Here is a 24,343-nt window from a genome sequence, read left to right as displayed (position 1 = left end):
AAATGTAAGTTATTATTTAATATGCACCTTCCAGGTGGAATATCATATTAATATCATGTACTTTCATACGTATTCACTGTTTGCACGCGTACAAATATATTATAAGTATATAATATACATACATAAAAATAATTAGGAACATTTTTCAGTTATTGAATACAAAAACCTAACGTATGACATCTAATTATTATCATTATTGTTGTAATTTTTTTTTTGTATGTGTGGAGGAAACGTATTTTCAAAGAGTACTTTATAAAATTATATAAATAATATAATAATAATATGCTATATTACTGTATAGTATTTTTTACAATATTGTACAATTCTTTATACACCATGTTTAATAGATAATATGGTACAATGCATTTCCATTCGTATAATATGCTCTAATAGTTATTACCAGGGCTGTGGATTTAATGCACTAAACAACCATGAAATATTAATGCAATTGTGCACTCAAAAACAAGGAAATAAGTACAAAAAAATTGAAATTATGTAAAATAAATATATAATAAAATATGCATTTTAAATTATGTTTGACACTTAATAGGCAACTCTAAAATTATATGAGTAAAATATTAAAAATGTATTTGAAATATATTGGGAAAAAGAAACAAATATAGACTTTGAAAAATATTTAAAGTTGATTAATTTGGTTTGAAATTCAAAATCCACGATTTTTTCTGAGATTTGGAATTGTATGCACTTGCGTGTAAAATATAATATTTGGAATCGTAATACCTTTAGTTAAATTTGCATCTCATTCGTTTTTATTGTGAATGAAATACATCGATATGCAAAATTGCAAAACCATTAAATTCTAAGACCGGGTTATTAGTTATTACCTATTCACATTTTATCAGCTGTATACATAAATCTACTCTATAGAAACGCAATTTGTGTTCAATGGTATGAAATCAATTGGTATATTAATAATGTATTATATTATATTTGTTGGGTGCAAACAATATTAATATTATACTGTCGTTTAGAAAAATAGCAATTCAATTTATAAATTTGTTATTGAATTAATCATTAAGAGGTATTCAGAACTATAGAGAATTATATATTAAACAAGAGCTGAGTACGTAAATTAACTTACGACATTAACAGAAAGTTCATTAGTTTATTTTTGAATATACATATTATTATTATAATACAGATTTATGGTTATAAAATTGTACTTACAATAAATTATCATAAAGACAGTGTGTGTTGTGCGTGATACTGTGATGAACTGAAGGTACTTTGGTACATCATTTTAATATTATTATCATTATTTTTTTAAATTTCAATTCGATATCTTATTTTTTGCATTTGAAAAACCTAAAAACTATTAATAGAATATTTAATTAATTTTAATGTCAATAAAGTGCATAAGGTATATTGTACTCTGTATAGGAGTGTAGTGAGTAGGAAAATGTCGTAAATTGTTTTATAATATATATTTTTCATAAAATCAACAATAATTGCATGTCCCAGACAATTCAATAACGGCGAAAATCTATTAGACTGGTACACAATTCAATTGCAATTTTATTTTATTTTATTTTATTATATCTACTGCTATTGTGTAATAACTATTGCAGAAAGTTAGAATATTATATAGGTATAATATAAAAATATAAAAATGATATATGTTAAGCGCAAATACCAAAAATGCTTAAAAGTAAAAAATATGACTAAGAATAATTTATGGTTGTTTTAAATAATTCAATACGATGGCTATGACTTATATGGTAACATCGCATTTACATCAATCCCTTTAATTATAAAACATATAATATTATAATAATACTTATTTTAGTTTCAATTTTACACGCGAACATCAAAATATTTTTTATTATTGTAATTGTATAGGTTTATAAATACATCATTTAACTTAAAAATAAAAGTGGAACAGTTACACGACATAATTATAAAATGTATATTCTAATTTCTAACTGTAAACACATTCAAATCGAAATATACGTGGATATTTATAAAAGGACGTCTGCATTATACTCATAGTCAATTATTATTCCCTAACTTCGTGTGATTTCCGTTGAATAGCACATTACGCAGAACAACAACGCAGCTAGTTTTAATGTTATCGTTTAAAACTCGTTAACTCGTTGTTTTTTGTTTTTAAAAATATACATCCTCGCATTCATTCTAATTAGATGATTTTAAGTCAATAAACTAGGACTAAAATAATATGTCAAAGGAATCAAACGTAATTCACTAATACCATAAACTATAAGTATGTGTTTTTAGAGACCGCGAGGTTTGAGCGATAACATAACGTTCGTTCTAAATGCGTATTATTATTCCAACGCATTGATAATACTAACGCATTCAAATTTCCCTTTCTTGGTACGATTTGTTCTATCGATTTTTTTTTTAAATTTCCTGTCAGATTTAACGGAAAGGAATACTAATAGAAAACAAAATGTAATAAGTGTGCGTCTTTCGTTCGATTTCCAACCACGGGAAGAGTGAGCACTCTCTCTCTCTCTCTCTCTTATAATAACATTCTGAATGTTCGAAATAATAACGGCTGACGTTTTATATACATATATAAAAATAAAAGTATAAAATGTATTATATATACAATCGTGGTTTGCAAAAACGAATGACGGTTTCGATTTTCAACGTTGTCTATAATATGTTATTATATCGAGAGAAACAAGACGAGGGTCAGCTCAATATTAAGGTCGAGAGTATAAGATTAAATAAATGCAACATATATAATATATATAATATATATATATACAATTAAATTGCACGTGTAGGGTTTTATTTATAATATATATGTACACCCTTAGGGTTTGGAAAATCCACTCGAACGGGATTGCTATATTATATAATGTAATATACACGAGTATGTAACATTAAAACGTATCTGAAAGCGATTAAAAATCATACTGAAATATAACGGAACAGAATTGTTAGGCATAATGTCTATAGCAGTTCACTTGGAACAATTTTTAAAATAGAGTTTTACCAAAAAGTATTTTACTTCCGAGTAATGAGTATGAATATAAAAAAAAATATAATAATAACCATTAATATTTTATCGAAATATTGAATTGAAATTATTATAATATTTGGATCTAATGTTGTAGTATAAAACAGATGGGTTATGGCTAATGATTCTGAGTAATTTTCGTTTTTGTATAATAGTAGCTTATAACAAATAATCGTTCGTCGATAATTCGTATACATTTTTATACGAACATTTGTGTCAACGTACCAATTTGTGTTCTGTGCAAAAGTGATCCCCCCTTAAAAATAAAATAAAAACAAAAATGCTCATAAAATATTTGGTTTCTAGGTAAAGCCATAGTTCTGGCTGTAAATAAAAATCTGCAATATAGGAGAAATTTTAACGTTTTAAAATCCCTAAATATTCGAAATTGGAAGTAGTATCAATGGATGCTCCTTTCTCTCGTGTTTTTAAAGTCTTATACAAACGTTGACTAATTTGTTTTTTTTTTTGTAATAATGTTGTGTACTCTAATTGTAAATGTCTTTTATAAACAAAAAAAAAAAAATTATACATATTATTATTATATGCGGTTTAATAAAATTGTAGTATTTACTATTCTCAACATGCTCAAAAACAAAAAAATGTTATAATTCTATAAAATACAACATTACAAAAATACTTTTTGTTTAAGATATATAATATGTGCAATAAGTCACATATCTGTAGATATTATTGTTGTCGTCGTGTGATACAGTTCCCTACATTTTAGGCGTGCGAGATGCACATAAAGGTGCAGCAGAGTATGCGCTTACTGCCCCTGCTCGAAAGAGCCATTTAAGACATGGTATAGGACCGACCAAAATAGACCAAGGCTACCTTTCCAATAAATTGAGAAGTTAACAATTCTTATTAGAAATGTGTTTACGGCGTTTACGCACAGTATTCAGATTAGAAAAAAATAATATTTTATTTCTTGATTCAACTACCGATAATATTTATGTATTAAATGTTAAATAATTATTTTGTGCATAAATTGTATATTGGGTATATAGTATTGAAGTTAATAGAAGTAGAATATAAACGATTAATTAACATAATTATTATGATATAATTTTAAATTACATTTAACCGATGAATTAATAAATCAGGGCCTGGGTGCTGAATATCTACGAGTATGTTGAATATCTGTTGATTGGCCTACAGACTACAGTATTAAATCAATAATATATATAATATATATTATATTCAATATACGAGCCAAGATTAACAATATATTAAAATAATTATATTATAAAATGTAATATTTATTTTAGAAATAAATATATAATATATTATAATGGGCTTATAAAAATATTAGCTGCATCTGTATTGAAATAACTCTGCACGCGACGCGCGAAGTTTGTATTGTTATAGCCTATAGGTATATTTAACAATAATTATATACCTACGTCCTACATACGGTATTATAATAATTGAACGGGAGTAGTAGTGGTTCACTTCTATCCTCCATTTGAACTTCAAGTTATTAAAGTTATCTTCTCTTGAACTAATTAATCGATTTCATTGAATATTGAAATATTACGTAATCCTGATGGTCTGAAAATGACATAGATGCAATAACAACACTTTTAGGTAAGTAATATTTTTAGGTTCACTATCACGGTAGTGTTGAAATTTGACAACATAGATAAATCTCAGTTGTTATATAGTAACAAATACTTAAAATCATTATTTGATAAAATTATTTTCAATTCATACTACGGTATGTGGGTATAGATTGTTAGAGTTTATGACGTGTATGTCAGAGATAATATAGTTTATAATAACCATTTAGACAGAGTCTTTCCATCCCCTACTCTAACTTTCTAACTTCAGTTTATGAAAGGCATTTCTTATAAACTTAAGTCTAATATTGTATCTAATTTATCATCACAACTTCACTACATTATCTATTATCAAATTATTAATATATCAATACAGTATCCACCATCAACAATTTTACCCATAATAGGTCATTTTGGTCGATTTAATTCACAAAAATAATATTATGTCAATCTCCTTCAACGTTTGTACAATGTGCTACTTGCATTCATCACAAAGATTAAGGAACAATATTATAAAACGTTATAGTTTACATTGGTAATACTGAGTTATAAGTGGGGTTATCATAAGTAGCACTATCACGTGTAAAGACTTTATCTGGTTTATTTCTGGAGCCATCGTTAAACTTCGATAGACTGTTAAAAATTGACTAACCTACAACACTGCAGCAGGTCTCGTACTCTCGGGACGATGGGATGAACAGCAACACTTGTAGATATTTCAATATGGAAATGAACGCCGTATTTTTCGTAAACTAAAACGAAACAACCATAATAACTGTTGGTAAATATATTTTTTGACGATGCATAATATTAATGCAAAATAATACTGCAGTGATCATGTAATAATGTAATGATGTCTTGATTATAAATAGGTAATGCCAAAAATAATATTATTTTATTATGAAAAGTCAAAATATCAATTACTGTTGTATGTTAATGCTCGCGCACTATGTAGATATTATTATCGTAGTCGTAGTTGTAAGTTCCCGTGCAATATGATTTACTACTATTTTATTTGGTATTTTATGTCATTCGGGCGGTCGACGAGCGTCGCGCGCCGAGTACGCGAATTTTCCTGGTCGCGAACGCGAGTCTTGCCTCGACGCCCACGGCAATAAGCCGCTTTTCGCCGACGTTCGTCGTGACGGTTCTAGTATACGCGACAGGGTGGACAGATGTCAGTATCAAATTTTTTTATGTCCAACACCCGTTTAAAAGCTTAACATCGGGTGTCACTCGTTGACTCATTGTTATAAGTAAAATAACGGATGATTATCTATAGAAAAAATTAAATTATTTTATTAGTTTAATTTTTATCGTTTATTTTACTCTTTGTTTAGAAATTTTTTTATTTTAAAATTTATCCGTTATTTACTAATATAATATACATTATACAGTATACACATTGACTTAATTTCCCATACTGTTTTAATTGTAGGTACAAAATTATTGTTTGATATAATATTAATAAAATAATATATTCAACATAAAGTATATTCAATTTTATTTAAATAAAAAAAATCTTTATTTTCATGGTTTGTATTGTAAGGCTAAAAAAATGTTTGTAATAAAAAAAAAAATGGAGATTAAGGATTTTAGATTGCACCAATGGTTCACTTATTCGTGCTCATTCGAAATTTATTAAGTCCTAGAACCGCCTCTGTCGTGTTGTCGTTCGAATGCATACGCAATGATATAGTTAATATAGTTAATAGTAAATACTGAAAGTGTAAGCACTCGTATGGACGTAGCTTGTGTACGGTTTAACGCGTTAACGAATTTCGTCGTGCATTTCATAATCACATTTTATCTCAATATTTGTTTCAATCAATCGGCAATCGACGATTATCTCGGAATACCATTACATCCGTTCCGGAACTCTATAAAATATATGCAATGTATTTACCTACGCTTCAGTTGTGATTAATCAAACACTTGTGATTGTGTCACGCGATTTTGTTGTAAAAATTATAAAAAATGGACTGCGCTATAGTTATAACTTATAAGCTATTACACATTTTTTTTCGAAAATAAAATCTAATTTTTACAATGGTAATTTTTTTATTTGCTTATTAACGACAATAGTGGTAGACTGCGTTTTTTATTTCATAATCTAAAGCAGATTATTAATTGATACACGCAATACGCAGTTCTACCGTACCCAATTATGAAAACACAATTTCAAATAAATACAAAATGAAATCGCAATGCGAAAATGTCCGTTTTACGAATTGTGTGTGTGTGTGTGTCATACAACACGACAGTAATAATGAATATATTTGTATGAACATTTTGACGCATAAATATTAATAATCTAGATTCTAGATTATGATGAAGAATATAAATTAAAGGGTGGAGGGGTCAACTCACGAAATGTCCATAGTCCACTAGACTATATAGTTTGGTAGTATATATAATAGGTATACAGTATAATTGTGTTGATTTTAGTTTGTTTAAGAAAAAGCCTTTGGTAAAAAATATCGGAAAGAATCGTAAGCAATTAGTTTTTTTATACTCAAAAACACACGAGTTCCGTCATAACAGCAATATAATTATAAAACCATTTTTTTTTTTTTTGACAACAGGGTAACGCAAAAGCGGATCGACGAGTTTTCACTCTGTACCACGATATAATATTATATATTTTGATCGTAGCAGCGACAACGTCATACAAACACAAACTCGCTGTGGTCGATAAACCACGCTCGTAAACGGTTCGCATCGCATCAAAAGTCATCGCAAACGGTTCGCACCGCACCAAAAATCATCGCGCACGTGTATTACATTATATACAGTGACTACGATACGACGTGTCGCGGTCTCGCGGGAGTGCAGGCCGACTGCAGCTGCAGTTTGACGGCCGGTCGAGTTGTGCAGTAGTGTGAGGTTAGCCGATGTGGTATTCGGCTTGCTGGGCGGCGGTATGGCTCCGCCTGCAGGCACGTCGTCCATGTTGCGGTCCCGTCGCCGCGACGCCACCCTCAAGCCGAACCGGACGTTGGACAGAAGCGCGTCCAGGGGAATGCTTTACGAGAACGAGGAGCTTCGGTTGCGCACCATCAACATCAACGCCGAAGTCGAAAAAGGTATTATGATATTATATTAATTGTGTGTATCGCGGCTGAGCCCAAAATAATATTATGTCGTATTACGATAGAGCATTGTGTTAGTAGGTACTTAAGTTTAGTGGCAGAACCGTTGAAGCACCGTAGGGTGATTTTTCCAGTGGTAAGAGGAAATGGACAAATTGACTTTTAATATAATTTATATAAATATTATTATCTATTGCGATTGATACTGTAGACAGCAGTCGATATACACACTATATAGTATATACATATTAATAAATAGATATTACAGGTTAGGTTTTTACCGGGTATTTTTCCGTGGATATTTCTTCCAAGGGTATCTTTACCGATTACCATAAGTCACAGCTACGGTATGTCGTGTATGTTATTCGAAGTTGAACTTTCGTTTACAAACGATGTGTAGATATGTACAATGTACATATAGTGTATGTGGAGAAACAATGAAAAATACGAGGCATAAATAATCGACTGACTGACAGATGAGCGTGAAAGTATAGATGTGTTAACCGATATTTGAGTGTTTACAAAAATACAAAAGTATATTAGACAGGTATGAGAAAATAATTGATATCATTTTGCGAATACACCTATAACCAACCATGATTATGTAAAAATATACTTGGAACTATATTATAAAATCAACAAAAATATAGCAATATTATAAGAACATCGATTGCAACGCACAATATAATATTATGATTAAATATAAATAAAAAAGAATTATGCAAATAACAGGATGAATAATAAAATATGAAATGATTTTTTATGCATAGAAAGTCATACTCGATTTAAAATATGTTTAAAACCGTGAGTTTATAAAATACGACGACTTCCACTTATATTGATAAAAAAATGAAAAGAATAATAAATATAGTTATGAATATGAAATAATCCGCGAATACTAGGAGTACACGATATACATTATGATAATATGGTAATAATATTAATATCGTACAGAACGACGGTATTTCACAATACTATTATTGTCGGTAGCTGCAGGTATTTAGTCGGTCGTACAGACCGCGGATCGCTCGTCGACGACCGCCAACACCGCTTTTAACTGCGTACTGCTTGCGAATAATTTATGTGCCACGGCCATCAAAATATATAATATATTATGATATTGTATAATATTCTGTTATATTCATATATATAAACAGCGGTTGTTTTCCCGGAACCACGGTCGCGGTCGTCGCGAATAACACACATACTCCGATTGCAATTATTATTAATATTATGGTACAGGTGCACTATCATAGTTCCGGACGGATGACGTGTGTTTTGTGGTAATATGCCACGGCGATATACTACTACGTGCGAATTCGCGTCACGCGACGTTTGCTGGGCCGCGGCGGCATGGCGTTTGGTCGATTGGTCGCGGGCTCTGCGAATAATATATTATATTTGTGTAAACCGCAAAAAAGCGTGTGATCGTTTGCCAAAATGCTCATCGCACGCTCCCGCATGTGTCTCGAGCAAATGACATTTTCATGTCCCCCGCCGCTTACGAGTAATCGTCGACAGTGACACGACAGTAAATACCACCGTCGTCGAAAATTAAAATAATTAACGCGCCACACCGTATAAAAAACAGTCGATTGTGTGGCCCGGGGGCGACAAGTGACGGCTATTTCAGTTGCGCGCGACGTGTGCGGCGCCATCCGCGATCGAGGGCCAAGGAAAACAATGTCATGCGAGAAAATTTTATTTATCGAGGACACGTTTTTAGTCGATATTTTCAAGTCACCCATCTGTACGCGATTCGGGGGAGGGGATTGAGTTTTGGAATATTAACTCAAGCTTTTCAAAAATTGTATGATCTATAATACGTATATCTATATGAGCAGTTTACTTATATTTTAATTGATATAGTAATTAGCAATTAAATTTTATGTAAGCTTTAAAAGTTAAAATTCTTAACATTTGACTTAATAGACGTATTAAACTATTGAAATAATTAATAATTGTTTCATTTACTAGTTTTTATACAATTTTAGGTTAAACTTTATAAAATGAAAAGGAAATATCATACATACATTTGTTATAGACGCCAGTCATCCAATCGTCAATAGTTTGCACATGGTGTCAATAACTTAGGCTACTGAACATCTCTCCCCAGATTGATATTGCTTTTACAAATGAGCCATGAATAATAATTTTTGTTACTCCTCTCAAATACCCCAGATTAGCGCCTCATCGATACGATAATTCATCTTTTGGTGTAACAGAAAAATCTGAAAAAATTATGTTTTAGATTAGCTCATATTGGAATATTCTTAAAAATAATATATTGAAAAAATGTATTACGTTTCAAATTAATTTACTCCAAAAAAATATTGATATTTTTAAAAATTATAAAAAACAAGCTACTTGACTTTAGTAAACGTTTTTGCATTCAAATTTTTCTAAACATTAGATTAATATATTTGGTATTTTAAATTGTTTCCTAAAATGTAATCAAATTTAAAATTTTTAATTTTTGTATTTAAAAATAAAATATTAATTTGAACCAGTTATTTTATTTGTCAGGGTTACTGTTAAACTCTGTAAAAATTAGCCATTAACCAAACTGTTTCACATAGAATAGGAAAAAACCACATACCAGTTTGTTATGTTAGACAAAACATATCGATACTTTCATATACATTTATCTGATTAGGACAGTATACACTTCCAACCGCCAACTATTCGTTGTAGTGGGTGGAAAAAGCAATTTTCCAACGCTTCAACTGCGATATCAACAAAAAAAAAAAAAAATACTTTCGATGAAGGCGTGACAAAAAAATATAAAACATAATTTAAAAAATGTGTCATACGCATACTCGTAACACCGATCAAATCCCTATACGAATATTAAATCCTCGTAAAAATATGATTTCGAGGGACGTACGGCGAGGGATAAGACACCCTCAGTCAGTGATGTAATATCAGCTTTCTTAAAGGAGGGAAATATCGTAACCCCTTATAAAGAAATCGAATTTTGTTCAATAGTATATTTTTTGTCTCTTCATATTCATTAAAAATGTATTATTAAATCGATTAAGGTATTTAAAAGAAATTAAGCACTTTGAATATTATAAATAAGATAAAAATGATATATCAATCGCCTAATAGGTAGTTAATATGAAATTACAAAAATATTTAAATACCTATAAAGTATAAATTAATAATCATAAAAAAACATGTTATATAGTGATAATAATAATAGAATCCAGAAATACATAATATAGCTTTTATTGCTTTTAATATAATATGTTAACAATGTTAACATACAATAATTAATTTATAAACCAAATAAAAACATACATGATAGAAAAAATTTAAATATTTATCTGAACATCTCATTGCGTTTTTTAAAAATAAAAGCTTTTTCGTCAGTACTAATTGCGAGTCTTAACTCATGATTAAAATATTATTATAATTATAGAGCATGGATCTAGATGGGGTTGAAAATGCTGTCAACTTGATGGACGTCACTTTTTTTTAGTATTATTCGAATATTATCTTTTTCTGTCCCAAATGTAATTAAAAAATATTAAATTAAAACGATTCAACCTTATCCGTAAAAAAATAGTCATCTGATATTTTGAAGAGAGGCAAGCCAGTTAGGCCTCCTGTATAGATCTATATACTAGAATCTAGAAGTATAGTGAAATTAAAAAATATAGATAATCTTTAGATTCGTTGGAATAAATTGCAATTTTTTTAAATTATTTTAAAATATAAAAACATGAAACTTATTTTATAGAATATCAGTCACCGGCGACGGTCGAAAGATCAATGTGTATTTTTAATATCAAACATTTATTTATTTATTTTAATTATTGATCTATTAATGCTGCAAAAATCTCCGATTTTAAATTAGATATGCAGGAAAAACAAAACAACGTTATTTATAATTATTTATAATATTTGACATAACATAGAAATATAATTATATTACTTCGGCTTTTTGGCTTTTTCTTTGTTAAGTGTATGTTGGAGGTGAGGATAGACTAGAAAATATTTTCCGTGCTTAAGTGTATTTTTATCAAAGCTTATTGTAAGTATTTCTTGGATGTGTTGCATTTGTTGGCCAGTATTCTTTGATGATGACTGATGAGAAGTGAATTAGATTCGTGAGTTCTATGTAACTCTATAGTGGCTATTACTCATAAAATTTGTTGTTTTTATTAAAATAATTATCAGTTATAATAATCTACGAAATTAAAAATTAAAAATATGTCAATTTTTAAAAATGAATATACAATGTTATAAAGTTGAGCACTTTTTTCAAAAAAAAAAAGCTACAATTTTAAAATAATAATATAAAAATATGTATATTTATGTTCATTTCTATCTGACTAACGTCGTATTGCTGCAATACTAAATCGATTGACACACATCACACACATTTATGGTTATCAACTAAAATAAATATTTATAATATCGATATTAGAATGATTGTATTTGGTGCAATACGAACAATAACGTTTTTAAATCCAAGTATAATTTTATAATTTTGATTTAGATAAGGAGTGAAGTTTGGCAATTCTATTTTGATTTAGAAAATTAATTCTTCATCATTTTCCTTTTACGGTAATCGAATATTAAAGATTACCTGCACTCTCTGAAAAAAATCCTGACGCTGCGTTACTGCACTAATGCGGTTGTTCAAAAATGTTTAATTTGTTTTGGAAAATTTATCTTAGCGTATTTTTGTGAAATTAATTGTGCATTACCTACTCATATTTCATATTGTATAAAAATAATACCAACCATATGAGGGTGTAAGTCCAAGTGATAGACTTCATTATATGGGTTCGGTGAGTCGACGAGTAAAAATAATAATTCAAAAAAAAAAAACATCTCGAAACAATCTTAGTGGCTCCCTAGTTCAAGCTCTAATGACTAGTTTTTAGTGTTGTAGTTTTTATACTCATCCGATATTTCACAGACTAGCTATACAAAATTACACTATTTCAACGACTCAATTTATCAGCAGATTTGTACTTGTAATACTAAGTGGCTACATATATGATAATGTTATATGACAAAATATAAGCATTCGAATTTATAAGCAAAACAACACTTGCGCAACTCAAATATTCAATATTTTGTTTTCTATTGTACAGCGTAACGCTATAACATTGTTATATTTTCATACGCAATTATACGTATACGAGAGGCGCACATTAGCCCCACACATGCTACAGCCCACAGTATAAATAATATCAAGTATCAACACCCAACATGATAATATTGAATATCACGGTGAAGCTGACTATAAATAGTATTTATTAAAACTTTAAACCGATTCGTTGACATTCTGTCGCGCACATCCACACGTATTAAATCCAAATAAATTAAAATAATATATACAAACTCAACTTGTTAAAATAATAATAATTATAGTCTAATCAACACCGCACGGTAGCTATAAATTATAATTTATGACCATATTGTTCCAAAAATCCTATAAACTATTTCTTATTATATACTAATATACTCCATCAACAACGCCTTAATTATAACAATATTGTTAATACATAATCCTTCATGCATCTACATTCCAGCAGAATAAAATATTGGTTATGAATCACACCAATAAAGTTACGTATCTGCTGAGGATATAATACAATATTTTAATAATATATGATACGAAATATATTATTATTAAAGTTGGCTTGACCTAATTTATTTAATTTATAAATATCTAAGATTCTAAAACACCGCTGGTCATGGTATTAGGTATCTCTATAATTCTATAGACTTTGTTTAACCTATACGAGTTCTACAATGGGGAAGTTAAGGTTTAACCAGTGGTGCCAAAACCTATTTTAGGTAAAGTGTTCGTGTATTGAGTATTCCGCGTTATTTAATAGTCTTCAAAAAAGTTATGCAACATATCACATAGAATATAAAGTCTTTTTTAGACGATTTAAATAAAAAGAATGCAGAGAAGCCGTTGAATGTTGGATGAGTAGATAATGCGATTCTACTATATTATTTGTCTCGTACATAAATCTTTCCTACACACTCTATATAATATACATACATAATAATTTCGAGGCTACTAGGTCAAACCAAATAATAAATGTAGACAGATCTGTGTACACCGTGTTGTTATTAAATTTATATCGCTCAAGAAACACGAAAAATAAAAATATACATATTAATATTTATTACGATATTAAATTATTATAAAAATGTATAATACAGTATGGTATATAGACGTTCCCCCCTGTGCCTCCCCCCCCCGGAATTTTAGCGGTACTGGACATTTACCCCCCCCCCCCCCGGACCGAGACGTTTTCTCCCCAAATCAATATATTATATATATTTTTACATAATAATTTAAAACAGGTACTTTGGTTTTACCAGAAATATACGATCATCTTAATATATGATATTGATAATTTACAGAAATTTTTACGATTTTAATGCATTTTCTTAGTTTGTATAGCATTTTTCACAATTTGTTAATAAAACAAACAATATTTTGGTAGGGTGAAATAATAAATCTGCAACACTAGTGCGAATTAATCGTCCAAGTATATTTTGCTTTTTATTGAAGCTCATCTACAGATGAGCCGTTCAACTACTCAAGTGCTTCAATAAAAATTTTAACTTATAGATCAATAATTATATTATTTCTTATTTTTTATCAATAGTTTTATTATATTCCGTCATATTTTTGATTTTCATTGTTTAATTTTTTATTTTAATATCAACAGTGTTATGATATTTTGTATTTTGTAAACTGTACATTTATACACAATTATATTTATATATTAATTTAATTATTTATACATTTATTTATTTGCATTTTATATTATTATTGCCTAATGTTCATTTATTTTTTGTCCGGGGGAAAATTGTCCCGTTCGGGGAGGAAACGTCCATTGTATCGGCGGTGAAAAAGCACGGGGGAAACGTCCTAGATTCTACAGTATACACATATTATAATGCGTTCATGGTTATATGCAATATGCATAGCTTGCCTATTCGATTTTTTTAACCAGTGAGTAAAATAATTACAATCTTTAATTTGAAGTTTATAATATTAATATTATTATGTATATTACCACAATTTGATTAAATATTTAGAGTCAATAACATCTTGTGTATTGATAATGTATTCCATAGTGTTTCTTAAAGTGCTATTAAACATAATTGATATAAAAATATCTTATAAATTAAAAACAAACTTTCATAAAACAATATAATATAATACGTCATTTTACCTACAACTATACGTACTACTTAAGTATTGATACGTGTGACAACAAATAAATGTTGATATTACCTATAATATTTATTTTTATATGTCGAAAAAGTTAACTTTCCGAAAACATTGCGGACTAAAGAAATATTATTATTTATGCTCATATAGTATATTTTATCGTTGAAATAACACGTTTTATAAATAAAAAATTGAAAATATGTACAAGTGATTTAAAAATAAAATCAATCGTCTGTAAAAAAAAACATAGTTTCTCGCGTGGGTTGTTATTTGAATGAGCTGAAAACATAATATAGCAGCTGTTTTGGTGGACGATATTGCTTTTAACATTTGGTGGGACATTATTTGACTAAAAAAAACCTATTTTTATTGAAAAAGTAAATCTGAAAAATAAAGTCTACATGAATAAATATAAAACTAATTTATCTTAACTCAACAGCATTGGAAATGATAAAAACATGGTTTTTATTATACAATATATTATTATATAAGAAATATGTTTTAAATGTTTTTATGTATCAATAATTATTTTAATATTTAATAAAAAAAATATAAAACATTTCTCTGTTATGCATGCAATATAATATATTAATTATGATTTCAAGCTTTCAAGTATACAGTTTGTTTTAGAATTTTATAATGAAATATAAAATTCAACTTATAAATCATTTTTTACAGGTCAAAATTACATAAAAAAGTTACGCCGGGAAAATGAACAACTGAAAAGGGAGATATGGAATTTAAGAGAAGAATACGAACGATTGGAAAATTATGTAAAAAGCCGGGAACAATCAGAAAACGAAGAGGTGAAATTATACATTTATGAACTTAATAATGTATTAAATGTAGACAGTAGAATAAAATCAATCATGTTCTGTTAGTGATTTAATGAATAATAAAAAAAAAAAGATTCTTAATGAGTCAGTCCTATTTTACAATCCAACTTTTCATAATGTTTTATAATTGGATATAATTATTCAATTTTTAATAAGATATTTACAAGGTTATTCAGATTATTATATATAACCTAAGTTCAAATTTATGAAATCGTAAGATACTAGTAAGTACTAATTTTATACTTCTATACAACTAAAATAATATACTATAGTACAAAATAACTTTATCTATTAAAAATACTACAGTCTACAATATTATTGTGTAATTTGTAAGTTTTAAATATTATTTTTCTTTTTATAATCAGGTCTTAGTAAAATCAATTCAAATAGTATTGATAACAAATATTAATTTATTAGTATTTTAAATTATTTTTAACGGAAATTTTCCAAACTCACGAAAATTTATAAATTATTTGTGCTATTGAAAATTTATGAAGTACTCAATTTTTATAGCTGAAGATAAAAATAATTAGCTAAATTATAAAAATTAAACACAAAGTTCTTAATAAGTTGTTCACACCAAAACAAAAAATCTAATAAAATGTATAATACGAATGATTTTTTTTTTATAAATATTTTAAGTTTGAATTTGGACGATTTTTTTTTTTTTTTAATAACAATATTTATTATTTTATTATAGTTCAAGAACATTATACGTTTTAACTTTTACGTATATTATTAAACTTTAATTTCATAATGATATTTTTAAATGCAATTTTTTTAGTTAAAATTAATTTTATTTATCCAAGTATATTACCAACAGTAAAATAAATTACTTATTAGCAATATAAAAAAAGAAAGAAAAAAGAAGCAATATTCTTAGTGATATTGGATGATGACTATCTCCGTGGTCAATAAATAATAATTGCTATCTTGGCTATGAGGATATCTAATTATTACCTACAACAGTTTTTTTTCAAAGTTCTTCAGTTTTTTTTTATAAAATATTTATATATTATGTATAGCTGCGTGTATAATAATATTAAATTACAATACATAAAATAAAATTTATTAATTATATGTGCCTACTCCTGGCTCTTGCGCTATAGTGTACAATGGCGAAATCATGCCTTATGTTTGTATTAAATATAAGAAAGTATGCATATTAATAATGATGAAATTACATAAAATTCTTTTATATTTTCTTACAAAAAGATAACCTTTGGAATTCTCGTGAGAGCTTTTTATCATTATATTCATTTTAGTTAATAGATCTTATTTCAAGCTCAAAAGCTATCTCACTGTTAGTTACACAAAGTTGATTTATGCTACCATTAACTTCTTATACGGGTATTAAAATATATACGGTGAAGTCATAATATCTTTTAAAAAATGAATAGTGAGATTCAATTTACGATTCATTATTGAAATATACTATAATAATAACTGATTAATAGTTTTTATACTTTTAAATTCAACATAAGTATATAAAATATAAAATATCAAAGTGGTACTAAAAAGAGTATACATTATGTATATAACTATAATAAATATAAATAATTTAAGGTTAAAATTAAACATGTTCATATTATACTACCATTATAAAAATAATTTATTTTTACCTAATAAATATGAGTTTACTTTAATTATAATAAATATTGATTTCAAAATGTATGTGATTGACTAAAAAATAATTGGTTATAATTTATTATGTATACTATTTGAATTTGGTAAATTATGAGTTATCTAGGTACAATACCTGTGCTATTGTCGAGGGTATTTGAATTTTTTTTTCACTATTATAAAAATGATAATAAATTCCAAATAATATTTGCTTTAGATCATTATGATTTATGTTCACTGACAAAAATTCTACATATTTGTTTACAAATAACATATACATTATACTATATATACCTTTTATGCAATTAAAAAAAACCTATTAAATAATTATATAAATAAAGCTATTAATTCATAGTTTCAAACATAGATGATAGATATGGGTCAATAACAACTAAATATATTCAGTAAACAAACCAATATTCACTTAATTAAATTTTTGATTGTAAAAAAAAAAAATTGTAAAAAATATAAACATGAACATTTTATAATTTAATAACATGTTATTATAGTATTACTTATTAAAAGTCCTAAGTTGTATTTATAATTATTAATTAGTTATAACTTAAAACATTCTGACCTCTTGCAACAGTGTGAAAAGTTATAAATTTATTATTATGTTATATCAATTTTGGATTTATTTTATAATAATAATACTGCTAAAATAAACATTAATATTTCATGTTAATTTTTAAATAAGTATAAAAATAATAATAATTGTTATTTAATTTAATATAACTACCTATATATAAACCTATACATTTGATATTAGATAGCTGTAAACAAAAAAGTGGTTTAGACAAAACTAAGTTATTTCTTTTTTAATTTAATAAACGTACAAGAGTATGTGAACAAGAGTATGATTCTTTTTTAACTGCCAAATGCTAATACGCATATTATTTTAATATTAATTATTTTATAGATATATCATATAGTAACGGCCAATGGGTTTAAAGTTATTTTTTTCTTTTTTTTTCTAAACATTTTCTATGCAAAAACAATAAAGCAATAATTTATCGATTATAATTAACTGTATAAGTATATGGCTTTGAGTTAATTTTATATATATTTAGGTAGCAATTACATTTTATAGATGGATATTAAAGTATTTCAAATACATATATAAGTATAATATCATTATATTAATCAATCTTTAAATTATATTTTCTCCGCATTCTAAAATATCTGGACTTTAGTAATATAATGGTATGCGAGCGCTATCTAACGGTTTGAGTGGATAAATTATTTTTTCTCAAAGATGCAATAACAATAAAAAAAAATATATTTTTGAATTAATGCGAAATTTATTAACAGACCCAAAGTTAAAAAGAAAAACACGTAGTATGTCCTATTTCTATGACTACGTTAGTGACCATCAGTAACGATGTCCGTCTTCTATTTCTAAAGAAATTACGTAATAGAAATCGTTACAACGTCTTATATATAGGGTGTATTCACCAACCACATTCACCCATTTTTCTTCAATAATGCAGTTATTCAAAATCTAACGTTTTAAAATTTTGAAATATTTTTAAATACTACAGTTCCAATTTCTTGAGATTTTTATACCACTTTTGGATTACCCTATGGGGTTACACATTTTTATTTTTAAAATGAAAACTTACTTTTGTACTTTAAATTATTAAGCCGATTATTTATGCGAAAATATTGACGTATTAAATTATTATATCACAAATTCGAATGAATGATTTTTGAGTTATTTAAATTTGTATACACTAAAGATCAGGTTCATGTAAATAATGGGATAGGAATATATAGGGGCTTTGGCGATTTTAAAATTTTACTAATTAATATTTGATCTATCAATGATTATATGAGCTTAAATAATCCAAATATAATAAATACTATAACTCCAGCATTAAATCTATTTTATATTTTTACAAACTATAGAGATTCTCATATGAAAAAAAAACGTTTATATCACTATAAACATTCATTAAGTAGTACGAAAATATCAACAATTTGGAAAATATGGCCTTTAAATATACTTAAAAATTCCAAAAAAAAAACCTAAATTTGAATAAATCTATTATTAAACGAAAAATGGTAATAAACAAGCTTGGTAAATCACCCTGTATATATGTATACATGTAAAATGTTTTCAAGTCGTTAAATCGCTGTAGCAGGCTTTGCGCGCGTCCAACATTGCTCTCGTATATTATAGATATCTAAAGTATAGCCACTGGTATATGTACAAAAAAGTCTGCTGCATGCTGTTTGAAATCATTTAAGTAATAATATACAAAATCCACTCAAAACAACGTCCCCTCCGATTCGTATATATAATATAACAATAATATTAAGACACTACGTTTTATTATGTCAGTCTGATATTTGTGAGAGATGCAGTCTCGCGCGTGCATCGCATATTATCATGGTAGTACATACTGTGACTTGTGTTCTCTTTAAATGTTTACACGATTAAGTTCACGTTATATCGATTTAGTATACCTACAGAGATTTCTACATATTATTTGAACAACAAACCTATAAATGTACTTATTACTTTATGATTTATATATACGCCATTCCGCAAGATAACAAACATCGCGTGGATTGGATTATCGAGAACTCACCACTGCGAAATATAAATTGTACGTAATAGGTACTATAATAGTATAATATATTAGCAATTACGTATTATAACTTATAGTATAATACAATTTTAATTTACCAACCGGCAACCATATATTATATTAATATTATAATACAATACCTAAAACTTGATTTATTTTTAAACAATAGGCGCAATAATACTTAAACCTAAGCATCAGTTGGAGGAGGCGTATAGGGCAACCAGTATATTCGATTGTATCGTTTCTACTGCTACTTAAATTTTACTCTGTTAATAATGTCATCCAGGAAAATTATTTTGATTGAAAAATTTCAATATTTGGTTGATAGTTATAATTTTTGACAAAAAAAAAAAAAATAAATAAATAAATAAATAAAAAATACTTGTACGAATAATATATCAAAAAAAAAAAAAATAAGAAGCATATTTTTCTGAAGATTTTAAATTGGCAAATAACGATTGCTGATTTTTTAGGTATAAATAGCAAAATTATAATAATCTCAGGTCCAATAATAGATTATTATATGACATACATTACATTAAATTGTCAATTGAAAATAAACTAAACGTATATCATAGAATGGCAAAAATTTTCTAATTTGGAATGATGACTATTCAAAATCATAAATTATTATTATTTAGTTACTATGAATTATATTAGTGATTTATGAATTTCTATAAATTCGTAATAATTAAGATTCCCAGGACCTACGATGTATAGAAGTGATCATTAGTGTTATTTGAAAATTGTGAATAATAAACAAATAATATATTTTGATAAATAATATAAATCTATACTAATGTTACTTTTTGTTATTAATATTAATTAATAATAATTAAAAATTAAAATTATTTCAAAAATCATTGGTAAGGAGGAGAAAGTTTATCCATCACTGAAAAATTAAGATTTATTTTATATTACCGTGTAATAAATTATAATTATGAAATTAATTCTGATATATTTACCGAAAACATGATAGAGTAATAATGGTGTGCATGGATGGAAGTTACAGGAATACGAAGAAGAGGAGGAGGACGAAAACGACGACAACGATGACATTGAAGCTGTGATCACGGTAGAACCAACGGAAGTTGCAACTGATACGACCGCAGTAGCTGTGTTGGAGACTGTGGTTGAAGAAGATGACGATGTCGGCGATCAGGAACTTACCCAGAAACCCGAAGGTCACGAGTTCATAGCCGGTGACAACAAAAACGTCGAACCACAGAATTTAAACTCTCCGGTAGGATTTATGTATTATACGTTTTTAGAATTGCCTTAAAACCTAAATTATATACTATATATATTTCGGGTGATATAACTTGCTCGTTTTACCGTGGTTATTCCTTGCCAATATCTTTTTCCTGATTAAATTTTTCCAATTAAATAATTTTGTTTCAGTGGTTTTGAATTTCTATAAATAATTAAAGTTATAAAATTAATTTATGTAAATACTTCAATAGTGAAATTTAAAAATACTTAATAATGTTTTAAAGTTTTATTAAAAAAACGGTTGTATAAAATTATATGATAATAAAATTTAAATATGAGAGGGAAGAAGCATAAACTCAGTTTATAATAATAGATGATATACTTAAATTAAATCTAATAAGTCAATAAATGAGGTATATGCTTAATAGGTATATGAAAAAAAAATAAGTTGATAATTTTCAATAACCTGTGCAACGCTATATTAAGATTATAGAAAAATAGTTTAGTAATCATGTTTAGTGGATCAGAAAGATAGGTAATTGAAGTCAGAATAATAATTTTATAAGGACATATAGCTTTAAGTAGGTTTGAGTATTTCGGAAAATTAAATTATGAGATGGGCCGTAAAAAAGCGAGAGAGATCTGTGATGACGATGAAGGGTTTTAAAGTGGATATGATGTAACCAATTATCGAGAGTCATTGTGGCCATTGATAAAGATGATATACCAATGATATATCCATAGCTGAACGACGAATGGGCATGTCCAATTACTCCAATTGTGTGCAAGTTGAACCGTAATTATAGTATTCCAAAGGGAAATTTGGTATAAAAGCTAAATTGATTTTGAACTCGTTCAATTAACAGTCATTCCGAATAAGAGAAATGGCTTCAAATGATGGAACCATAATCCGAAATAATATATTTTACTATATAGATTCGTATGAAAATTTGTGATCACCAAATTCAGAAAAATAACGTTTAATAAAGTTTTACGATTTTGTGAATTCAATCACTCTGTATTCGATATGATCACTATAAATCAGACCATGTAAAAAAATTATGCCAAGATTTTTCACAGATAATATGAATACGCCATATAAAATATAGCCGATACGTAAGATATGACTATAAATACGATTATATGGCATTGAACACACGCTTCCTGTAATACTATATATAAAATATTATATGAAATTTATTAATACATTATATATAAAAATAAAAGGGAGAAATATATTATCATTATTATAGTCCTGCTATAATGGTGGCACCATGTACGTAGGTACTAGTGAGGCAGAGCAATAGAGCAGCCTAATATTATAGTATGTTGGTGTCGGGCGTGAGTGAGTAAAAATAATTTATTGAGTAAAACGAATAATTTTACTCTGCTCACCTAAATATATCACAATAATGTTTATTCCATAAATCATTGATATCGCGAGTGCGTAAACTTTAAAACGTTATTTAGTGTTAACTTCCTACTAAAAATCATAAACATTTTTTTGGCATGGTGTATACTGATACATATTCACAGAATTATTGGCATATTACAATAAACTATTGGAAGTTCCTCAACACTTAAGCGACAATCGCGTATCCATATTGTATTTAATTTAGCATAAATTAAGGCACCCGTCGCAGTTTTTATTGTGGTGTAACCGCGCCTAAATTAGCCAACTCCTTGCATGTACGTAGAGGAGAATTACTAGACTTTAGGTTAAATTTAATAGGAGACTATAAAACTTTTGCTGAAACCAACAGTGCCAATAACTAATTGCATACTATTATACATGTATTAAGTTAAAATAACACATTTTGACTTTAAAATAATTATATATGTATTTATTAAAGCTGACCGAAATTCACTCATTATCCTCTTTCAGTCTTCAATTCAAGACTTGTATCCGAATATAAAACAAAAAATCAACTTTAAATTGAAAATGTATGGTAAATATATATACGATCATATTCCATGTATGTAGGATACAAGACATATTTATATCTACTGAATTCAACAATGTATAATAACATAGAAATATATATATATATCGGAATTCAATTGCAATACAAAACTTTAAAATCTTTCATATTATATGTACATACCTACGTACTTTAACAGATTTCAATATCAAATTTAGAGCCGGCAATTCAACATTTTCTAAAATAATAATATTCTTGTGATTTAAAATTTGATAAGTACTTTGATAAATTTATTGACTGAAAAAACATTTAAATAACTATTAACCAACAACATTTAACTACTTTAGTGAAGTTGGCACCTTGACTTGTAATAATATTTGGTTCATGAATCACTTTTCGTGTATAATTATTGTTCGTGTGTCAAACATAGTATGTACTTATACAGCTGTTGTTATACTAGAGATAGTTTTGTTACTTATTATTATCTATACTCAGTAATTAATCTTAGTATTTAGTTGTAGTGGAATATGTGTTTCATACCAAGTATGTAGTTGATACTAGGTATATTTTTGTAACCTAGTAAGTGGTAAATGTTGCAATCGAGTTTCAAAATATTGGCGCTGGTTTGAAGTCGATAGCAAAATGTAGGGGTGCCAACTTTACGGACGTTGTCATCAACAGAAAAAGGGTTTTGTTTACATGTATATATTAATTGTATTAGAGTATTAAACTTCAGTTATAAATTATCAAAACGAGAGAATAATCAATGTGTAATAAATAATAATTATACCTATAACGGCTGTAACATGCTTGATCAATTATTCACTAAAAATTAAAAACAAAGTAAGTATTAAATAAATTGTTGTTTAAAAGAAACTATTTAGGAAGTATTAAAAATTTAGTTATTTTTATGGTCGTTCTATTATGATATAAACAATTTACTAAACTCACAACTCTGTATGGAAATAAAATAACTGTCTGTCAAAGTATATTATAAAATAAATATGTTATTAATATTCGCATTAAAATAATGAAAAATATGTGTGATAGTCCGTACAACTTTATACTGTTTAATGCTTCCATTATACTTTCCGGCCTAACCTAACATTATAAATTAATATTATAGAACAATCAACATTATTGTTTTTATGAAATTATTTTATTACAATATATATATCGCGAGAATATTAAACATGAATACGTATAAATATTTCATCTTACAAAAATCATTACCTATACTCTTTTAAATTTTCTCATATCGAAAATA

General features: G+C 27.3%; 1 protein-coding gene and 1 long non-coding RNA gene across 5 annotated transcripts in view; one reads left to right on the top strand and one right to left on the bottom strand.

Moving 5' to 3' along the window:
- Positions 1-24,343, top strand: part of LOC114126057 (uncharacterized) — a 57,221-nt gene that overhangs the window by 4,872 nt on the left and 28,006 nt on the right. The window contains exons 1-4 of one of the 4 annotated variants that reach the window (XM_027989931.2): positions 5,237-5,356; positions 7,161-7,661; positions 15,568-15,695; positions 20,949-21,185. In XM_027989931.2, coding sequence (XP_027845732.2) covers positions 7,499-7,661; positions 15,568-15,695; positions 20,949-21,185 — 528 coding nt within the window. In that variant the 5' untranslated portion in view covers positions 5,237-5,356; positions 7,161-7,498. Of the gene's footprint in view, positions 1-5,236; positions 5,357-7,050; positions 7,068-7,160; positions 7,662-15,567; positions 15,696-20,948; positions 21,186-24,343 lie in introns of those variants that run through there. The other 3 variants (XM_050201910.1, XM_027989933.2, XM_027989930.2) reach the window with 3 other exon arrangements.
- Positions 4,292-23,493, bottom strand: LOC126550420 (uncharacterized). The gene is made up of 6 exons (XR_007604502.1): positions 23,268-23,493; positions 20,908-21,356; positions 10,267-10,393; positions 9,701-9,898; positions 5,228-5,327; positions 4,292-4,567 (listed from the first exon to the last, which is right to left on the bottom strand). It is a non-coding gene; the product is annotated as an uncharacterized LOC126550420 (long non-coding RNA).

Source organism: Aphis gossypii, chromosome 2 (assembly GCF_020184175.1).
Source record: "Aphis gossypii isolate Hap1 chromosome 2, ASM2018417v2, whole genome shotgun sequence".
Classification (NCBI taxonomy): Eukaryota; Metazoa; Arthropoda; class Insecta; order Hemiptera; family Aphididae; genus Aphis; species Aphis gossypii.
Note: the sequence above shows the minus strand (reverse complement) of the source record. Positions and strands in the feature narration are given on the sequence as shown.